Source organism: Pelobates fuscus, chromosome 3 (genome assembly GCF_036172605.1).
Source record: "Pelobates fuscus isolate aPelFus1 chromosome 3, aPelFus1.pri, whole genome shotgun sequence".
NCBI classification, from domain to species: Eukaryota; Metazoa; Chordata; class Amphibia; order Anura; family Pelobatidae; genus Pelobates; species Pelobates fuscus.
In genome coordinates, this window is record NC_086319.1 from 299,254,676 (window position 1) to 299,274,227 (window position 19,552).

The window sequence follows — 19,552 nt, forward strand, 5'->3', positions numbered from 1 at the left end:
ATAGATTGAGTAATGATGATGGGGGGGAGGGGGGGGATATCTATCCGAATTCTATGAATCTTTACATTGTAACTGCATTCTAATCATCCTTTATCTCTGTGGATATCAGTTCCTCTCTCCTCCCGCCAGCAGGGGTCGCTGTTCGCCGGGCGCCCTGGTCGGAGCACATCGTCCAGGAAGCGGATGTTTGAGGTCTTCTCGCACTGGGTCTGGGAGGGAGTGGGAGCAGCCAAGTCATAATAACCGGGAGAGAGCTGAGCTGGCCCCGGCCGCTGAGACTTGCTGCAGACCCCATGCTAGGTGATTGTAGGACTTGTCCCTAGATACTGGGCATATAACCTGTGCGATAGACATGGGCTCTGCACAGAGATCTGAATAACAGCGGGCTGGGACTGTGTAACACAAGGAGCATTGAAATACAGGATGCTGAACACATAATAACAACAACAATAATAATAATAATATAGAAACTATAGCGATATTTTAAAAATGATATTAAAAGTTAACTTGCAATTGGGAACAAACAACACTGGAATCATCATAGTGAACGCTAAAACAGAAAATGGTTTCTTGGTAAAAAACCTATTACACCATTTATTTCAAAAACATACCTTGATGCCATGCAAAGGGGTAAATCCTACACACATGTAGTTAGTGGGGTTACAAAATTAGACCTTCTGGAAAAAGAAAACTTTACTAAATTAGAGGACCCTGACCCTATGTGTTTGTCTTTTCTGACCTGTGGATATTGTGCTTTCCATGAGTTGGTGCTGAATTCAAAATCTTTTCAAATAATTTTTATATGTGGATTGAAAAACTGGAAACACATTATGTTATGTTATGAGGTTATTGTTTATTTTAATTAAATTGTTAAGCCATAGTTGCTTTTTGATGTAAAATCATCTTACCCAATTTATTTATTTTATTTATTTTTCTTTTCCTTTTTTATTGCCCAGGATGCAACATGGCAGCAGCTATGGAAACAGAACAAGTTGGGGTAGAGGTATTTGAATCTGCAACTGGCCATGGGAGCGCAGAGTCTAGTGGAGCCGATGCCACTCCTGAACCATTTTATGTGGAACGCCACTCATGGAGTCAGATGCGCAAGTTGCTTGCTGACACAAGGAAGTACCATGGATTCATGATGGCAAAGGCACCTCACAGCTTTACATTTGTGAAACGAAATGATCCTGAGAGTCCTCACTCTGATCGCATGTATTATTTGGGTATGTGTAATGCAGGTAGCATGCTAATTACACGTATAAGCATAGCTCCATTTTTGTATAGAGACTGAAACTGGTTATGGGTATTCTGTGATTCCTAGGATGCCAATCTTTAGTCTCTACTTTATCATGGATTATCATGTGGTATGGGTTTTATGCATCAGCTATGTGCAAGATGCCCATCTTTTATTTTTATTTCTTTGTGTATTGTGTCTGATGATGCAGATTATTTTCTTGGTTAGACATTCTTACAACCATGCTCTACAATACCATGTACTCCCAAATGTACTTTGGAGTCCTTCTATTTACCTTGTTTGCCATTATGGTTCAAAACAATCTAGTATTTCTGGTATCTGTTACACACGGTCTAATTAATCTACCCAAGTTAAATACTTGCTTTATGGGAGGCCTGACAATCTTCCTAGTTAAATATTGTTCCTCTCTCCCGAGTTTCATACCTACATTACCCACCTATTTTTTTCTTTCTTGATGCTGTGCGAGATTCTTAACGCCTGTTGCAAGGATTTTCCACGTTTGATCCAATTTAGTTATACAAGTAAAACTATATTGATTTTATTTGACAAAGACTACTCAAGGATATTTTTGGAGCTTGACTATCAACTGGAACGCAGCGCTTAATAGACATTACATTCTCATCATTGCCTTATTGAGAATAGAATGGAATGCAATGTCTTTAATTGTATTAAAATCCAGGGCCAGCAGCGAGTGGATTGGCTCATATATACACCAATATTGATTCAGATATATTTGTACCTATTTAGTTGGGAAACATACTCTACACACCAACAGTGCAGAAATGCATCTATTCTTTCCATTTTAAAATTATTATTTTTTTTAACATTATTTCTGATGGATTGTTTTTGCAAACAGTGGAAATACTGCTTGAATAACTGCTTTACTTGTCTCCACTTCCAAAAAGAATTTGTAAGAGACAGCTAGCAAGTAACATGCGACTATTTTTAATCTATTTACAGTGTCTCTCCGTTATGAGAATCCTCTATATACATTTGATAGAAAATAAAGCAAATGGAAAATCAACAACGTACCTGTTGCTTATTTTGATTTTTCACTCAAACTAGAGGAAACTACTAAGCATTCTTATATGTATATTCTGTGCTCACATATTCTTCTGTATATAATGGTATTAAGGAGACCATAAGCTGAGAGATTTCATGGTTGAAGTGATGTCACACAAGTAGGTTTGGAGTCTGGGGATTTTATGCAAGCAATTAGCATTTAAAAATGAGTATATGTTTTACAGTGAACTTATGATCAAAATGTTTTACTTGCGTTAAATGAGAAGCCAAATACGTTGAATACATAATGTATCACAAAAATACATGAAGTATGCAATGTAAAATATTGAGATATACTCTCATCCAGCACCGCCATCTTCTGACCTTCATGAATGTTACTCTTTATGTAACACCCACATCTGATCCGCAATCCAACCTTATATGATTTGCCCTGCTCGGGGAGGCTTCACAAAGCATGGCAAACCTCCTGTGTGATACAAACATGCAGGCTTCATTGCCAGCATGCTGACATCACTCTGTTTCTATACTCCCTAGCAAGTGATAGCAGCTTCAGCTATGGCGTTTCAACAGAAACAACAGCACATGCGCTGTGGTTGCTTTGCTGGGAAGAGTAGAAGGACAGCCTGTTTAAAAAGGATTGCACAATCATTTTCAGAGGTATATTGAATGAAACACTGCTTACAGGTCTATTTAGATTTTTGTTTATCTCCCCGATAGTATTTATTAATTTAGATGAGGAATGGGATTCCTCCCTTTGCTCCCCAGCTCTTACTGTCTCATTACAATGTTATTTCATTGTTTACTGGTTCAGGCCTTACAGTAACTACTTTTTCACTTATAGAATCAATCACAAGTAATGGGTCTCATAAAGGAGGCAATATGTATTGAATGTTGTGATTGTGTTTTTGACAGCTTACTTATATTGGAATGTTGACTAAACTGATTAAAACACTGATTTTAATAAGTTTTGATAAGCTTAAACCTTTCTATCCTCCTCCCTCCCCCCATCAAAGTAAGAAAAAAGCTAGAAATTACCTGCATACTAGCGGCAAGGCCAAGCTCTTCCCTTTTCTTATCCTCCTCCGCTGATGTCACTCACATTGGATGTAGACTGAGGACATGGGCTACGTGGAGAACGTTTGCTTGCTAGTGACTCTCCAATGCTGCTGCTGGAGGTTGCCTATTACTTGCAAGACTTTATATTTTGTATTTGAAATTGTCTTGTGTGTCATTTTATGGCAAGACAGGAGGCATTATATTTGCTTTTGCCGTTTAACCATTCACTGAATACTGGTCAAGCATCTTGCATTTATATATGGCAGGTCTCATTTGTTTCAATTATTCTATCTAATTGTTATAGTTTTTGGTGTACATAGCTCTCTTAATTTTATCTGCTGATGCCTTTTCTTTTAGCAATGTCTGGAGAGAACAGGGAAAATACCTTGTTCTACTCTGAGATTCCGAAAAACATAAATCGGGGAGCGGTCCTAATGCTGTCGTGGAAACCACTTCTAGACACATTCCAGGTGAGATAACAGACATTTTCTGTAACTTCATAATACTAGTACATAGAAAGGGTAGGCACCATTTGGCAATCCAGATGTAGTGGACTACAACTTCCTGATGCTTTGCCAGCAATAAGGCTGAAACATCTGGAGTGCCAGAGGTTGCCTACCTCTGATCTACAGTTTGCAATTTATTTATTTTTTAAAGTGATGGTAACACACATACTATGTGGTTCTGATGAGTGCTCCTTTTGAATCAAACAATATAAAAAATTGTTTTGGTTGGAATAACCATGGCTGATTAAAAAAAAAAAAAAAAAAAGAGAGAAATTGAAGAAAACTTACCTGTGATCCCATGCCTATCCAAAGTTTGATTCCACACCTGACAGAACTCCCCCTACTGTAGGGGGATGGATATTCTGAAGGCAGGGCTGAGGAAGGATTTAGTGTGGCATGGGGGTGCGGCGTTGCTGCCATTGGATGTCTGCTGCCAGCATGCTATGACAGATCACTTTAGCTCTTGTTCTGGGCTGGTAATGGGGACATGTGGGTTCGTGTTCCAAGGGGCGGACTGATTACCTGAAATTCTCGGAGTCTTGCCCTTACTGTGTAGCCAGGATCAAGTTGCTATCTTTCCCTCTGTCCAGCCTCCAGCTCTGCTTTGTGGAGGGGCGGGACATATTGCATTTATCCTGCCTGACTGGCTGGAGACTGGGTTGAGCAATATGGAGCAGACACACTAATTGGGGTGCCTTTGGGGTGGGCCACTAATGAGGGAGGTTGGGGCAGGGACACTAATGAGGGAGGTTGGGGATAGGGCCACTACTGAAGAAGATTGGGGGCAGGGCCACTAATGAGGGAGGTTGTGGGCAGGACCACTTAATGGGGTGGGTTTGAGGCAGGGAACCAAATGGGATGAGTTAGGGACAGGGATAGAAAAGGGAATCGGTTAGGGGCAGGGTAAATGCAAATGTACTAATTTGGTGAGTGTTATTGCAGGGCTTGACAAATTTGCTTGAAATCCAGCCAGATTTTCAACAAACATGACAAAACTCTGATGATGTGCACCAAAGCTGAGCCAGAGAATAGAAAGAGGCATGTGATGTAGTGGTTCTCTCTCTCTCATAGATATATAGATCATCATAATCACTTTTTGAATTCTGTTCCTTCTGCAGGCTACTCCAGATTATGGCATGTATTCCCGTGAGGAAGAGCTGCTTCGGGAGAGGAAACGCATTGGCACTGTGGGCATATCTGCCTTTGATTACCATGTGGAGAGTGGGACCTTCCTATTCCAGGCTGGCAGCTCTATCTATACAGTGCGCGATGGGGGTACATGCGGGTTCACGGTAAGGTCCTTCCATGGCTACAAATGTTGAAGCTGCCCTTCTTGAAAAAGTAATTGCCTGATAAGCCAGCTGATCATAGGAATGATTTAAAACTGAGTTCATTTCCACAATCAGTATGTGTATCAGTTATGTAGCTGAAATACAGTTACTAACTGGCTAGAAAGAGAACATGTTCAAGTAAATTATATTACAGACATCACTAGTTTCAGGAGTAATTTGGACAACACAAATACAATGTTAATAGGTGTGACTGGAAGCATTGAAGATATACTAGAAAAAATTGAACTATAAAGTCAATTCAAGTGCTGTTAAGGAACAAAAGATGGGCATGCAAAAGTTCCGACGTACGCTTCACCGTTCAGGAGGCCCTTTAATAGGAGCACCCTCTACCGTGATAGGACGATAAATTAGCTCATCAGAAACCAAAAAGAAAGAACTGCGTCAATGGCTATCAGTCCTGCACATGAAGGGTGTGTTGAGTAAATATAAGAAGGTGCAGATATGACTGTAAAGAAGGGAACATCCCAAAATATAGTAATTTGAATAACATTTTAATAAAGTAAAAATAAAGCCTTTTAGTAAAATTGCCATTTATGAGAAAGGACCCCTAATACCTAGCTTGTATGGGTTATAGCTATATCAGTGTAAAAAACTAATTAATTTTTAGTTTATTATTCTTTGTTTTATTTTTTTACTTTGGGAGTGACTGCACATAGTATATTTTTCATTGTTTTCAATTGTATCAAGGGCTCAGAGAATGTTAGCTTTGAACCAATAGGTTCTATACATACCTATAATATGTATCTGGCAGGTTGGCAGTGCTTGTTACATTGTGGCATTGCAATTATTTGGGCTGTCACATTAATTAGCTTTTGGTGAGGTATGATCGGTACACTACTTCTCTAGACCCACATTCACTCTCTACCTCGTTTTCGTTGGATATTGGTACTGCACCATCTAGGATGAGCTTATTCAGCATAGATAAGTTGTGTTACCTTTAGCACAGCCTTAGCTTAGGTACCCTTAAGGGCACAAGGACATGTTGTGCTTTATGCTGTATGGGAAATCACTCATTCTCCTCTAATTTGATGGGCAGACCGTTTATATAGTTAATCTCTGTCTCTTACTGAACCCCTTTTTGAAGGATTGAGGCTATCTTTACTGTCTCATATTAAATGAAACAGGCATTATCTTTTTCTACACTGCTTCTTGCTGTATGTCATTCGCTTACAGATATAAGAACAGGGTAGATGTATCACTTCAGATTTTGTCCCATTTTTTTTTTGTCTTTTGTGTGCAGGTCTTATGGATAAAAAGTGTTGTGCTTCCTTTTGGGCTGCGCTGTGGCACTTTTACTATTTATGCCCTTATTTGCACAAAAAAAAAGCCTTCAAAAATTCTTTCCATTTTAATAATTTGTCGTATTTTGTGAATGTTATTAATGATAAAATCATCAGGGAAATATAGGAGCAAACTATCAGAAATAATCCAAAATAATAATCCAAAAACAGGTATTTCAGAAAAAGCTGGCAATAAGTCATAAGTGTATGTAGGTAGTCTTATTTAAACATAAGAAACTGAAGTGAATGTGAATGTCATGGTGTCTTTTTATCTGTGTACAGTATTGTAGTTTATTTTCTGCGATTATTTTCTTCTAAATTTAATTTGTTTGCGTTTTGGCGTGTAGAAGCAGCCACTGCAGCCTCAGTTAGTGGAGAGCAGCTGTCCTAATATCCGCATGGACCCCACCCTCTGTCCTGGAGACCCCAGCTGGATTGCCTTTGTTCACAGCAATGACCTCTGGATAGCTAATATTGAGAGTGGAGAGGAGCGCAGGCTGACATTTGTGCACAAAGGTGAGACTATGTAGACTGTCACCAAAACGTTCTTCTGCAGGTTTAAGCATACAAATGTTGAGCTATTGCTATCTGTATCATAACTAATCCCAAGCATTACAAACTTGGATGCAAGTCTGTGTATAACGTCAATAGTTTCAGATAAATTAATAATAAAATTACATGGGGATTTTCTCCTTAGCGGGATTGAAAGGAATTGGCGCATGCTCAGATTTTAACTGAATTTGCAGAATATTTGTTACTATTTCACTACATGGTTGATATAAACTGCATTTAACGTGTACAGATTACATTAGCAAAGTGCAAGTGTGTAACCATGTTAAAGGACCACTAAAGTGTTTTGGGTGCAATAGTTCTGCAGTTTTTATTATTATTTTTTATAAAGCGCCAGCAAATTCCACAGCACTGTAATAGGTAGACTAACAGACAAATATTTGCAACAAGACGAGTTGGACGCACAGAAACAGAGGCTGTTGAGCTGCTCAAGCTAGCCTACATTCTAGAGGGAGTGGGGTAGAGAGGCACAAGAAGTAAGGGTTGGATGTATTTCATATATGAGGAAAAAGTAGTACACTATAATAGTTTGAAATGAAGGGTTAGTTTTTTTGTTTTCGTTTTTGCATGACACCGTTGCAAGAAAGGAAGAAGGGTGGGTTACAAGGGTATGGGGAGTGTGATGTATTAACTGTTCGATATGCTTTCCTAAAGAAGTGAGTTTTTAGTGACTTGTTGAAGCAATTTAGATTGGGTGAAAGTCTAACAGAGCAGGGAAGGGAGTTCCGTAGAAACAGCGCAGCCCTAGAGAAGTCTTGATTGGCGGAGAAGAGGTAGAGGCAGAGAAAGATAAATTGAAAGAGCACTTGGAGAGGTAGGAGGAGAAGAAGCAGTCAGCAGTATCTTATAGATCCAGATTACTGAGGATGAGAAAAAGTTGTTGAAGTCAGCAGAAATGCCATAGAGAATAGGGACCACAAGATTTTGCAGCAATTACATAATTGTATACTTTGGTTAGAGCCATTTCAACAGAGTGATAAACACGGAATCCAAACTGTAGTGGGTTAAGCAGAGAGTTGGATTCAAGGAAGTCTGTCAATCTCGTATACACAACTTTCAAGGATCTTGGAGGCAAACGGTAGTAGTGAGAAAAGGCGGTAGTTGGATGTGGAGTTTCAGTCAAGGTTTGGCTTTTTTAGAATCCGGGTTATGGTGGCATGCTTGAAGGATGAATTAAATATGCCAGAGGAGAAGGAGAGATTGAATATTTTAGTGAGGGGCAGAGCAAGAAAAGGAAACTGTGTGAAGAGATATGAGGGAATAGAATTGAGGGAACAGGTGGGGGGGCGGGAGGACGGGTGCAAGTGAGCATAGAACATCGGAAGACGTTGAGTAAAGGGAAGTATTGGTAGGGGAATGACAGGGACTGGAGATCTGTTCCCTGATCTCAGAAATCTTCTCAGTGAAGTGAGTTATTAGGAGGAGGAGCAGCAACAGGGCGAAGAAGAGAATTAAAAGTATGAAAGAGGTGTACGGAAGAGGTTTTCGGGAAAGTGTGGTTATGAGGGTATTGAAGTAGTTTTCTTTAGCAGAGGAAAGAGCCAAACTGGAGGAGTGTAGCATAATTTTATAGTGGAGCAAGTCGGATGCAGAACAAGATTTTCTCCAGCAGCCTTCAGAAGCTCTGGAACATTTTTGGAGGGATCAGGTTAGCTTGGTGTGCCTAGGTTGTGATCGGGGGTGCTTGCTAGATTTAAATGTAGGAGGCGCCATGATATCTGGTTGAGAGGAGAGGGTGTTTCAGAGCTAGGGCAGGTGAAGTTTGAGATGGGTTCAAGGAGAGTTTTGTTTTTTAACTGAACATTAAAGTGTTAGGAATACAAATATGTATTTCCAGAATGAGAAGGTTTTCCCTACATTAAGGTGCCGCCCTCAAAGTGAGGATTTAAACGGTGAGTTTTACTAACCTTTACTCACTTGCCATGCTGGTCTTGCGCAGTTGCTATTCCTCGATTCGGAGGTTAGTGCTCCATGCTACAGAAATCATATGGTCTCTATGAGAACAACAGATGGAAGAGCCTTGTTTAACTCTGCACAGAGGGCACAAGCACCTCTAGTGGCTGTCAGGAGGACTGCCACTAGAGGGGAATTTAACCCTTCCATTGTAAATTTTGCCGTTTCAGCAAAACGGCAGTGTTTAACATGAAAGGGTTATAATTACAGTTCCAATGCACCCAGGCCACTTTATTGAGATGAAGTGGTCTGGGTGACTTAAGTGGTCCTTTAACTCTTCAAGGTAAAACATTGCTGTTTTGCAAAAATGCATACTTACAGCTATTAAAGGCATTGGATTCAATGCTTTACTATAAGAAGCACTGGATTGAACCAGCAGCAATCAAGCAAGCAAGAGACAACTACTCTGAGGGAGTCTCAGCAATAAAAAAAAAAAAAAAAAAAAGTGCGTAAAATCCAATTTTTATAATTTTATTGTAAGAGGGTGGCCCATTCTCCTATCTATGGACTACTGCACTATAGCATTAGAAATACAGGTGTGTCTGTACCTGCTCTCAACCAGTTGATTTTAATATTTTAGAAGCACTCTTGGGCTGTTTGGACTGTTTAATCTTGCATAAATACAGTCTCAGGTTTTATAGTATCATTTCGCGAAGCAGTCAAAGGTTTATAAAAAGGTTCTTAAACGGCATTAGCTATCTCTTATCTGCCTTTGATTTTGATCATTCATTCAAATGTCTGTCTGTTCCTAGATTCAGCCAGGGTGGAGGAGGATGCAAGCTCTGCTGGTGTTGCTTCCTTCGTGCTTCAGGAGGAGTTTGATCGCTATACTGGGTTCTGGTGGTGTCCACGTAACGAGAAAAGTAAGAATCTCTTAATTGTTTACACCTCTTTGTTGTTCCACTTTGTTTGTTTGGTTTTAAAGGAGCCCTCTCAGCATCCATGAAAGGCAGGGCTGGTGCAAGGATTTTTGCCGCCCTAGGCAAACAAATATTTGCTGCCCCCCCCCATATGCTCTGCCCACTATGTGACATCACGATGCCCCACCCATAAGATCTGCCTTACGAGCCAACGCCAGTGCTGCACACAGTGTCTTTTATCTGAAAAGAGTGTGTTTACATTAAAAAGCCTGCAGGGACAGGCTATAGACACCAGAACCACTACATTGAGCTATAGTGGTTCTGGTGACTATAGTGTCCCTTTAATGTGAGGTAAATTAGAGCTTAATGCCACTAATAATATACTGGATTGTCTACTTACCACCAGATGAGGACAAGAGGATGATGATGGGCTCAGCCTGCTGTCTGGCTTTACTGGTCTGGTGTTAAAACAGACTATCTGGAGGCATTGCTCACAAAAATCAACGAAACGGAAGCAGGTCCATTTTTTGGGACACCTTACACACATCACAACCTTACCGTTGTATGCCCATAAGCCTTATGCCAACAAGGCCCACCTATAAGTTTGCTAACAGGGAGTGGAGTGTATGTGTGTAGGGGATGTGTTATGGTAAAGGATGTAACGTGTGTGTGTTCTTATGGGATGTAGTGTATATGGATACCAGTTTGTGTAAGGGATGTAGGGTGTGTGTGTGTGTATGTATGTATGTAAGGGATGCATTGTGTGAATCTGTGGGTGTGTAAGGGATGAAATTTGTGTTTCTGTGTATGTCATGTAATACAGTGTGTGTGTCTGTAAGGGGTGCATTGAGTGTGTGTAAGAGATGCATTAAGAGAAGCAGTGTTTGTGTAAGGGATGCATTGTGTGCTTCTGTGTATGTGTGCAAGGGATGCATTGTGTGTGTGTGTGTGTGTGTAATGGATGCATTGTGTATTTGTGCGTGTGTAAGAGAAGCATGGTGTGTTTCTGTGTGAGTGTAGGATGCATTGTATGTTTCCACGAGAACTAAAATGTGCAAGCTTTGTACAGGTATGGAACCCGAAAGACGGCACTCACATTGATGAGAAGGACAGCACTTGTGTCTTAGAGCTGCAATATTCAAATGGAGGTGGGAATAGTTGCCAATAATTGCCAGAAGGTGGGGGATCACTGTCTTCCAAAATATATAAATATGTAAGCAGCTTGGACTCTTCATATTTTTTTAATGGTTTAGCTGAGATATAGTGAGAGGGATATTATGATGGATGGAATGCATAGGGGAATAGAAGAGGGATCTAGCATAAATAAAACAGACATGACATGAATCGGATGAAGCTGACAGGGGAGGGAAGTTGAAAATGCTGAGGGAATAGTAGATGAAACTAACATGAATGAGGGGTAATGATATGGAATCTGGAATAAACACGAAACTCCTGTACCGTGTAGTAAACAGAAGCTCCTGTACCGTGGTCTGCGCAACCCGGCCACTCTACACTGAGTGACTGACAGGAGGGAGCGCTGTGCGCTTCCCTCCTGCCGGGTCACTCAACTCTTGCCCCCATCCGGGCCGGGGCGCCCTAGGCGTCTTAAGTCGCCTATAGGGTGCGCTTGCCCTGATGAAAGGAATGCAATTGTTGTGTGGTTTCCTTTATACATTTATCTTAAAGTACCACTCCACACTTGAAATAAAAACAGACCCCCCCACCCCCCAGTTTAGTAGATATACTCCCAATGATTAAATGCATGTACATTTTTATGTATCCATTGGGAGTATAGTCTAAAACAACTTGCAAAAGCTGCAGTTCTTATGACTGCAACCTTTGTATGCCCCCCCCTTTTTTTTCTTTTTTTTTTTTACAGGAAATGACTTTCAATCACTTCACAGAGAATTCTCCAATCAGAAGCCTCTGTTCCATTCTATTTCAGGTGTCTCCCCCAGTCACACTTTGTGTCTTAACCCCGGACCCTTTTAATGGTTTTTGCTGTATAAGCCCACTCTCTTCCATACCTGCTGTATTTCCTGTGTTCCTGCAGTATGTCATGCAGTGACTTAAGTTTATGGAAGTTGTTGTCCAACTGTTCTACAGAGGAAAGCTGACCATTTTGGTTACAATGCTCAAAAATGCCTGCTGTTCCCATAAAGCAGTGCTATTTTGAGTTAAAGAAATTCTCCACCGTAAAAAAAACAATTGCTATTTAGTAGATGTACCGCCAGTGAAAACATGCATCCATTTATTAGTCATTGTGTGTGTATATCTAAAATCAGCTTGCAAAAGCTGCAGTTCTTATACCTGTAGCCTCTCCTTATTGAGAAGTCTCTGAATGGTGCCCTATGTGCATGTGCTGCACCTACGGTTGGGAAGGATGCTGGTCTGAAGTCTGTGGAGGGGCAGCAGGAGAGAATATAGGCGCGCTAAGAGGATCTAATAGAAGGAGGAAGGAGAGGAAAGAGGTGTGATGACCCTGTATACAGAGATGTGTATATTTGCTGCTGGAGGTGTAACTCCACCTTGGTCACATTTTATTAGCCAGCCTTAGGCCATAATGGCATCCAGCCTCTGAAGCCCTATAGAAACAGATGTTCTTCTGGCACCATTAATGCCAGCTTAGCACTTGGCAGGACCCAGCTTAGTGTTATACCATTGTTAAATAGTTTGCTCCATTACTCTGGAACAGAGCCAGGGTACTCTTGAGAGTCACTACAGTAGGCTGCATGGGCGTACATAGAGCATTTGGCACCCGGGGATCCCCACCCCCTTATTATGCCACTGGTAGACTCTAATGGTTGTGATCATCCACTATTGTGTGTACATTCTTGCTGTAGCCAAATTATGCTAAAGCATCATTACTCATTATCAGCGTGTCTTTATTTTCCAGCTTCATCTGGTGGTCAGATATTGCGCATTCTCTACGAGGAAAATGATGAGTCAGACGTGGAAATAATTCATGTCACCTCTCCAATGTTGGAGACTCGAAGGACTGATTCATTCCGTTACCCCAAAGCGGGTGAGTATGCGCTTCAAGTTGCAGATGTTTTCCGGATTCCTTTATAGCACTCTCTAAGGGAATGTTTATTAAGTGCTTTGCAACCTGAGCTAGCTCTAATATATAGTCTTCATGATAACATTGTACTTCAGTAACCAGGAATTGACAGGAATTGGCTAGGGAATTTAATGCCAAAATAGATTAACTAAAACACGTCTGTCTCCATGTCTTTCTTATTTTTTCTCCTCCCTCTCACGGCTCTGCTATTTTGGCCTGAAGTTTGAAATTACCTTGTGCATTCATAATTTAGTGAATACATTCATAGTGTTTGGTGACACGGATGCTTTAAATCTTTGACTGCAGGAGTGGAATAAAAGAGTTGCTTTTAGATGTTTCTACAATTGCTCAGATGCTCAACATTTTAAATGATTACAATTTGCTATTGTTTTTCATAAGACTGCAAGATGAAAGTAACAACACTTTGTCATTGTATTACTGGAGAGCCATTTCTGTAATCACAGTTGGTGATTGTTTACTCAGTCTGCTTCTGATGTGCTTTTCCCCCCATTATTTTCGCTTACATCTCTCTCAAAATCTCATCTCCTCTTTCAGGTACCTCAAACCCTAAAGTAACATTTAAGCTGTCTGAGATTATTGTGGATGCAGAGGGCAGAGTGAGTTATCTTGTTTTTGTTTCTATGTTTCTCTTCTGGACATATTCTGTGCTATTTACAGTTACATGGACTTTTGTTTAAAGCACTTACATTGAAATGTTTTTTTATTGTAAAAAGACTGCTACAGGGAGAGTATTATAAATGTTATGTAATGGTAGCTAGCATGTATATTTTCAAAATGAGGTCTTCGCCGATATATACTGTAATCTGAAATCTAAGCTGTGTATGGGCTTGTTGGGTCTCTTCCTTGTTGTTCACTATAGAATAGGACTGGCAATTGTAGATTATGCTAACGTAGTGTACCTATAATCTTAATTTTAATAATGACAGGAGGCGAGTATTTTGCATAACTTTCTTTACTTTATGCCTCCAGCAGCACAAGTCAATCAGAAAACTTTAAACCAATCAGTAACAGGCATCACATCCATATATAAAGCCCTGACAGTCACATGATTTCCTCTTTCTTTGATGCGAAAACAGTCCATTATGACGTCAGGGAATTCAAATAACAGTCTTGAGTAACGTGTAGAACATAATTTGGAACATGACTTGAAAAAACCTTCCAGCTTTATCTTGATCTTTATCTTTATGATGGTTACTCTGAAAAGAACAGAAATACGTGAAAGGTGGTGGAACCCAACTGATGTCCACATTAAAAAAACAGTACTATATGCATCTATATTTATATTACGTTAAAAATTTTTAACATTAAACAACCATGGTTTACTATAATAATCGCCACGGCTGTAACATCCGTCAACTATATAAGCATCCCATAAATATACTGAAATATCCAAAATCTTATAATTAGACTGAAAATGATAACCAGAAAAATTAGAATTTCCCAGAGTATAGGGAGGGAAACAGGGAGGGAAAATACTCGCCTCCTGTCATTATTAAAATTAAGATTATAGGTACACTACGTTAGCATAATCTACAATTTTATCACATGACAGGAGGCTTCATATTTTGCATTTTTAACCCCTTAAGGACCAAACTTCTGGAATAAAAGGGAATCATGACGTGCCACACACGTCATGTGTCCTTAAGGGGTTAAAGCTGTGGTATGATCGAAAGGATGCGTGTGCGGTTGACGAAATAAATATACGGAAGTTGTCTCGCCGTGTCCAATTCGCCGCCTGTAAAAAATATAGAGGCCCCTCATGAAGGCCGGAGAAGCAGCCGTGCCTCGTACCGAATGAGTACCTAAAGCACGTCTCCTCCCCCGTAACGATGACAACCAGTGAACCCATCTAGACGGAGTGTTCATGGTAACTGGCTTGTATGGTTGTTATAAACCCCACCGATGTCTTAATGTGTCAATCTAAGTGTTGTCGGGATCTCCATATAACCAAACACCGCTATAACCGCACAAAGACTGTGTAAAAAACGCCGGGAACAGGGTAAAACACGGACGCGAAAAAGATTTAGTTCTACGAGAACCGTAGAGGTCCTTCCTTCAGGTGATACCGAAAAACCATATACGTCGAACTCCAGAAGATCTGATATCCGATGAAAATACAAGATAATGTGATTATGACTGACGGCGGGATAGGTTCGTGTTATCTGACTAGTTCCGAAACAAACCCAATCAAAGTCTCACAACAGTGATACTTTAACTCATGGTTTTGGACCGTATGCTACCCCACGGAAAAACGGTCTATCAAAGGTTCTTGATCGACCGGAGTGTCGTGAATCGTACTATGCGCTGTCGAAATAACGGAACGTATCCCGTTAATGGAGCGGTCGAATCGTTCCGATCGGCCCGTCGTGAAAAAATTATGGGCAAGATTCAATATCGAGGTAGCTAGGGGTAATAAAAGGATCGTAGTCCCTTTCCATACCCCCGTGACTTCCAAGTGTTCCATGTGGATAAATCATTTCGGGGAATACCTGTTGTCCATGAGTCTCATGACTCTAGTTGGTTGCGATAGTCCCTTGACATACCCGTCTCCCTTGGAAGACACCAATCCACCAACTCTAGCCGCTCCTGCGTTAACAATCGATGATGTTCTCCCTTTGATCTGCCCGAAGGCAAGTTAAAACTGAAGAAGCAGAGGATGATCCCAATTAAAGACGATCATTCTAGAAGTCCCGCTTAGCTCCTTTACCTCTGTAACGAGTACTATCGAAGTCCTTGCCGTTCTGATCCCAATTTCGTAGGTGTGCCCGGATCTCATGCAGTGAGCTTTCAGCTGATGTCTGGCCCGTCAGTGAAGTGGTCCTGGGAAGTAGTCAAGGTACTATGGAGCCTTTCCGTCATATCCGTCGAATCTCCTTACGAAAGTCGTTATCGCTGATGTGGGGAAGGTGCAATCCGTCCAATGTGGCATCTATTCCGAAGTAGAGATATGTAGTTACTCGGAACTGGAATCGAACCGACTCCGCTTCGATCACTATGAATCCCAACAATTCCAGGAACTGTGACAATAAATCTCGTTTGTCTACGCAGTTAGGAATTGGGCTTGCCAAGGGTCAGCAAGTGTTACGGCGGATACCCTTTGCTCTTCAGTGCGTCCTGACCAGCTTCCAAAACTTCTTGAGGGACTAAGTGAGCCAGTAGGTAAGTGTCCTTTCAAATCTAACCTTGCAGAAAACCTTTTCGAGGAGTAGGTCTCCTAATAGATGTATACCTTCCTTCTTGAGATGTCGGTACGTCCCCAAAACCATTGGGTTGTCCTATGTTGATGACGGTGAGAGTCTCCTGTCTTCTTCTTTACTACTTTACGTGGACCTCGGTCTGATCGTGGCATGAATATCCCTGTAGTGACACCGAGCTCACTGTTGAGGATTATCTTGTTCGTTCCTAGATGACATGGGTATTCCATCCTGAGCTTGTTTCGTACTTCTTTTCCCCGAAGCCGGAGGTTTGCAAGGTGTGCCCGGTGCTTCGGCAAAACCCCTTTTCGGATGATCCTGGGTGTCTGGTGGTACGCGAGTCAACCGAGGTTTTCCAGTGTGCCAAAATAAACTTTTCTTGCCAGGCGGGTTCTGACTTTTCCTCTTCCGATGGAGACTCTCCGTTCTCTTATGATCTCCAGAGAAGGGGAAGAATGGAGTCCTCGTACCCTGATGAAGGGGTCTGAGATGTTCAATGTGCAGAACGTTCTTAGAGACGGTTCCGCTAAGTCGGGGTGTTCTCTTTCCCCTTTGGGAAAGTCGCGTTGGGCCCTTCCCATGGTGTTTAGGTGGTAAGGTGTCCGACTTGTTAGCCAGCCTCTTGGAGAGGGCTTCTTCCCCCGGAGCTGCCCTGGCGGCTTAATCTTCACCTGGAAATTTGGTCGGTGAATTGAGGGAAATCTGACCTGTTGGTTCACACCCTTTCGGTCTGTGGAGTCAGGATTGTACAACAGTACGCTTATTGCCCCTCAGTGTGTCTCTGTGTATAACCGGGGTCACCCAGCATTTCGATTAATCGGTACCACTTTCGCAGGATCTGGGTAGTGGTCTGAGAATGAGGACACCCTCCGTAGGACCGGGACGTACCCTGGTATGGGAGACGTGAAAGTATGTATAATCTATGTATAATCTAATGGTTCATCCTTATATGTCCTAGAGTTGTGGAGTTTGGCGGTATAGTGAGTTCTCCTTCTTGGTTAAGGGAAGGGCGTACGGGTCCTTCAATTGGGGCGTAGAGGTGTCGGAACACATGCATGTAGTGTGCCCTGGTCTGTGCATGCAATGCCAGAGCATATTCTGAAGGTAGAAGCCCTGGACAAGGGCGCGGTGGTCACCCCTTCGTACCTACGCCACTAGCACCGGGTAAGACTATCCTGGGGTCATGTTGGGACCCTCTTCCAGTCTGTGGGGTACCGAGACAGGTGTCAGGTACGGTAATACACTTATTGCCACTAGTGGGTCTCCACATACCGCTGGGGTTCTCCGGGAACTGTTTCTATCAGTACCACTTAGAGATTTCCTGGAGTGGTCTGAGGAGGGGGTTGCCCTCAATAAGACCGGGCTGAACGGTCAGGAATGTCTGGACGTAAGCCCGTATGGGGAGGTACGGTAGTCTCCAAATTATCCAAGGGGTCACCCTTATTGGGTATAGTACTGTGGAGCTTTGGCAGCACCGTGAGCTCTCCTTTCTTGGTGCTGTCGACATACATGTATCCATTGTGTTCCGATCTGGCATACAGTAACAGATCGTACTCCGTGGTTATCAGCCCGTCCTAGGGCATGGGGATTAGACCCCAATATCTATATGTCCTTAGCCCTTCCGGGTCTTGGTTGGGTTCTCTGACTTCCTGAGGTATGTCTTGCCAGACCTCCTCCTCCGAGGGAGAGTCCTCTGCCCTCCGTTCGTCTATGATTTCTAAGGACGATGGAGATAATGGTTCCTCATCCTCTCATGAGGGTCTTGTGGAGTGTCTGACACAATGGTAGTATGATTTTTTCCCGTCTGTGGGGAGACAGAGTATACGTCAGTGCGTATGTGTCTACACAGTGGCTTCCACGTACAACTGGGGGGTACCCAGGTACCAAATAATCAGTACCACTAGGAGTTTGACTAGTGGTCTGAAGAGGGGTCGCCCTCTTATCGACCGGGGTGAACGGTCTTTAATGTTGGGACGGAGCCCGGTAATGGTCGGGACGAAGCCCGGTAATGGTCGGGACGGAGCCCGGTAATGGTCGGGACGGAGCCCGGTAATGGTCGGCACGGAGCCCGGTAATGGTCGGCACGGAGCCCGGTAATGGTCGGGACGGAGCCCAGTAATGGTCGGGACGTAAGCCCGGTAATGTGAGGTATCGAAGACCTCAGTACGCTTTTGCAAGGAGTCACCCTTGTGTATGGAATTTTGTGGAAATTTTGCCATTGTGGATTGTGCGTACTTCGTTATAAGCCCTTGATTGGGCGTGGTGGTCACCCTTGTACAACAAATTGTTGTTGTTGATTGTTTGTATGTAGTGATTTCTGGGTAGTTCTTCAGTGCTTTGTAACAATCATCATTGCCTTCTGAGTGTTCATCTAATTGGGCAGTGCAGCCTGAGCCTGATGGGAGTTGTTCCTGGTTTGGCGTAATACAATCCCAACGGTGAGTTACCTGCAGTGGTCCTTTAGCACAGAGCTGTAGGAGTTAACTGCAGTGAGGAGTGTGCTTAGCCTGATGGGAGTTGTTCCTGGTTTGGTGCAATACCATCCTCACGGTAAGTTATCTGCAGTGGCCCTTTAGCACAGAGTTGCAGGGGTTAACTGCAGTGAGAAGAGTGCTTAGCCTGATGGGAGTTGTTCCTGGTTTGGTGTAATACCATCCTACTGGTAAGTTATCTGTAGTGGCCCTTTAGCACAGAGTTGCAGGGGTTAACTGCAGTGAGAAGAGTGCTTAGCCTGATGGGAGTTGTTCCTGGTTTGGTGTAATAGCATCCTACTGGTAAGTTATCTGCAGTGGCCCTTTAACACTGAGTTGCAGGGATTAACTGCAGTGAGGAGTGTGTTTAGTTACACATTATATTATGTGAGCATGAAGAATTAATTCAAATAATAGGATAAACAACAAAACTTCTCAATGTACATGACAGAATATTTTGTCAGCTTCAGTGTAAAGCAATCATAATTTTTTGCTCTTTCAATCAAGTGGTGTACCTGTGATGGCACACATACTGTAATACTTTAATGGCACATAAAAACGTTAATAGAAGCAGAAAATCTGTGCCAGTTCGTGGGAATCACGAACTGGCGAAACTAAGATGGCCGCCGAGGATCTCGCGGTATCGCGAGATCCAAGATGGCCGCCATTCGCGCGCAAATTTGCCGCGCAGTCCGTGACCGCGGCCCGCAATTGCGGTCCGACGGACTCGGTCTGCACCCCCTCGCGCCCCCCTACCCACCCCTCGGTACCCTGGGACCCTTAGAGGAGCCTGGTGGTCCCGCGCGATCGCGGTAAAATGCAGCGAATCGCGAGGGACAAACAGGCAAGCAAGCAGACAGTAACAGATCCCAGCAGGGGAAACACAGTGGGAAAAACCCACCTAACAGTCCAGGGAGAAGGATGGATTTAGCAGGGGAAATAGAGGA

General features: G+C 42.5%; 1 protein-coding gene across 1 annotated transcript in view; it reads left to right on the forward strand.

The window, feature by feature from the left end:
* Nucleotides 1-203: 203 nt before the first annotated feature.
* DPP8 (dipeptidyl peptidase 8) overlaps nucleotides 204-19,552 on the forward strand; it is a 37,095-nt gene continuing 17,746 nt past the window's right edge. The window contains exons 1-8 of the mRNA XM_063448777.1: nucleotides 204-300; nucleotides 957-1,226; nucleotides 3,695-3,807; nucleotides 4,962-5,135; nucleotides 6,823-6,991; nucleotides 9,751-9,861; nucleotides 12,755-12,883; nucleotides 13,475-13,536. Of these exons, the coding sequence (XP_063304847.1) occupies nucleotides 294-300; nucleotides 957-1,226; nucleotides 3,695-3,807; nucleotides 4,962-5,135; nucleotides 6,823-6,991; nucleotides 9,751-9,861; nucleotides 12,755-12,883; nucleotides 13,475-13,536 (1,035 nt within the window). The 5' untranslated portion in view covers nucleotides 204-293. The remainder of the gene's footprint in view (nucleotides 301-956; nucleotides 1,227-3,694; nucleotides 3,808-4,961; nucleotides 5,136-6,822; nucleotides 6,992-9,750; nucleotides 9,862-12,754; nucleotides 12,884-13,474; nucleotides 13,537-19,552) is intronic.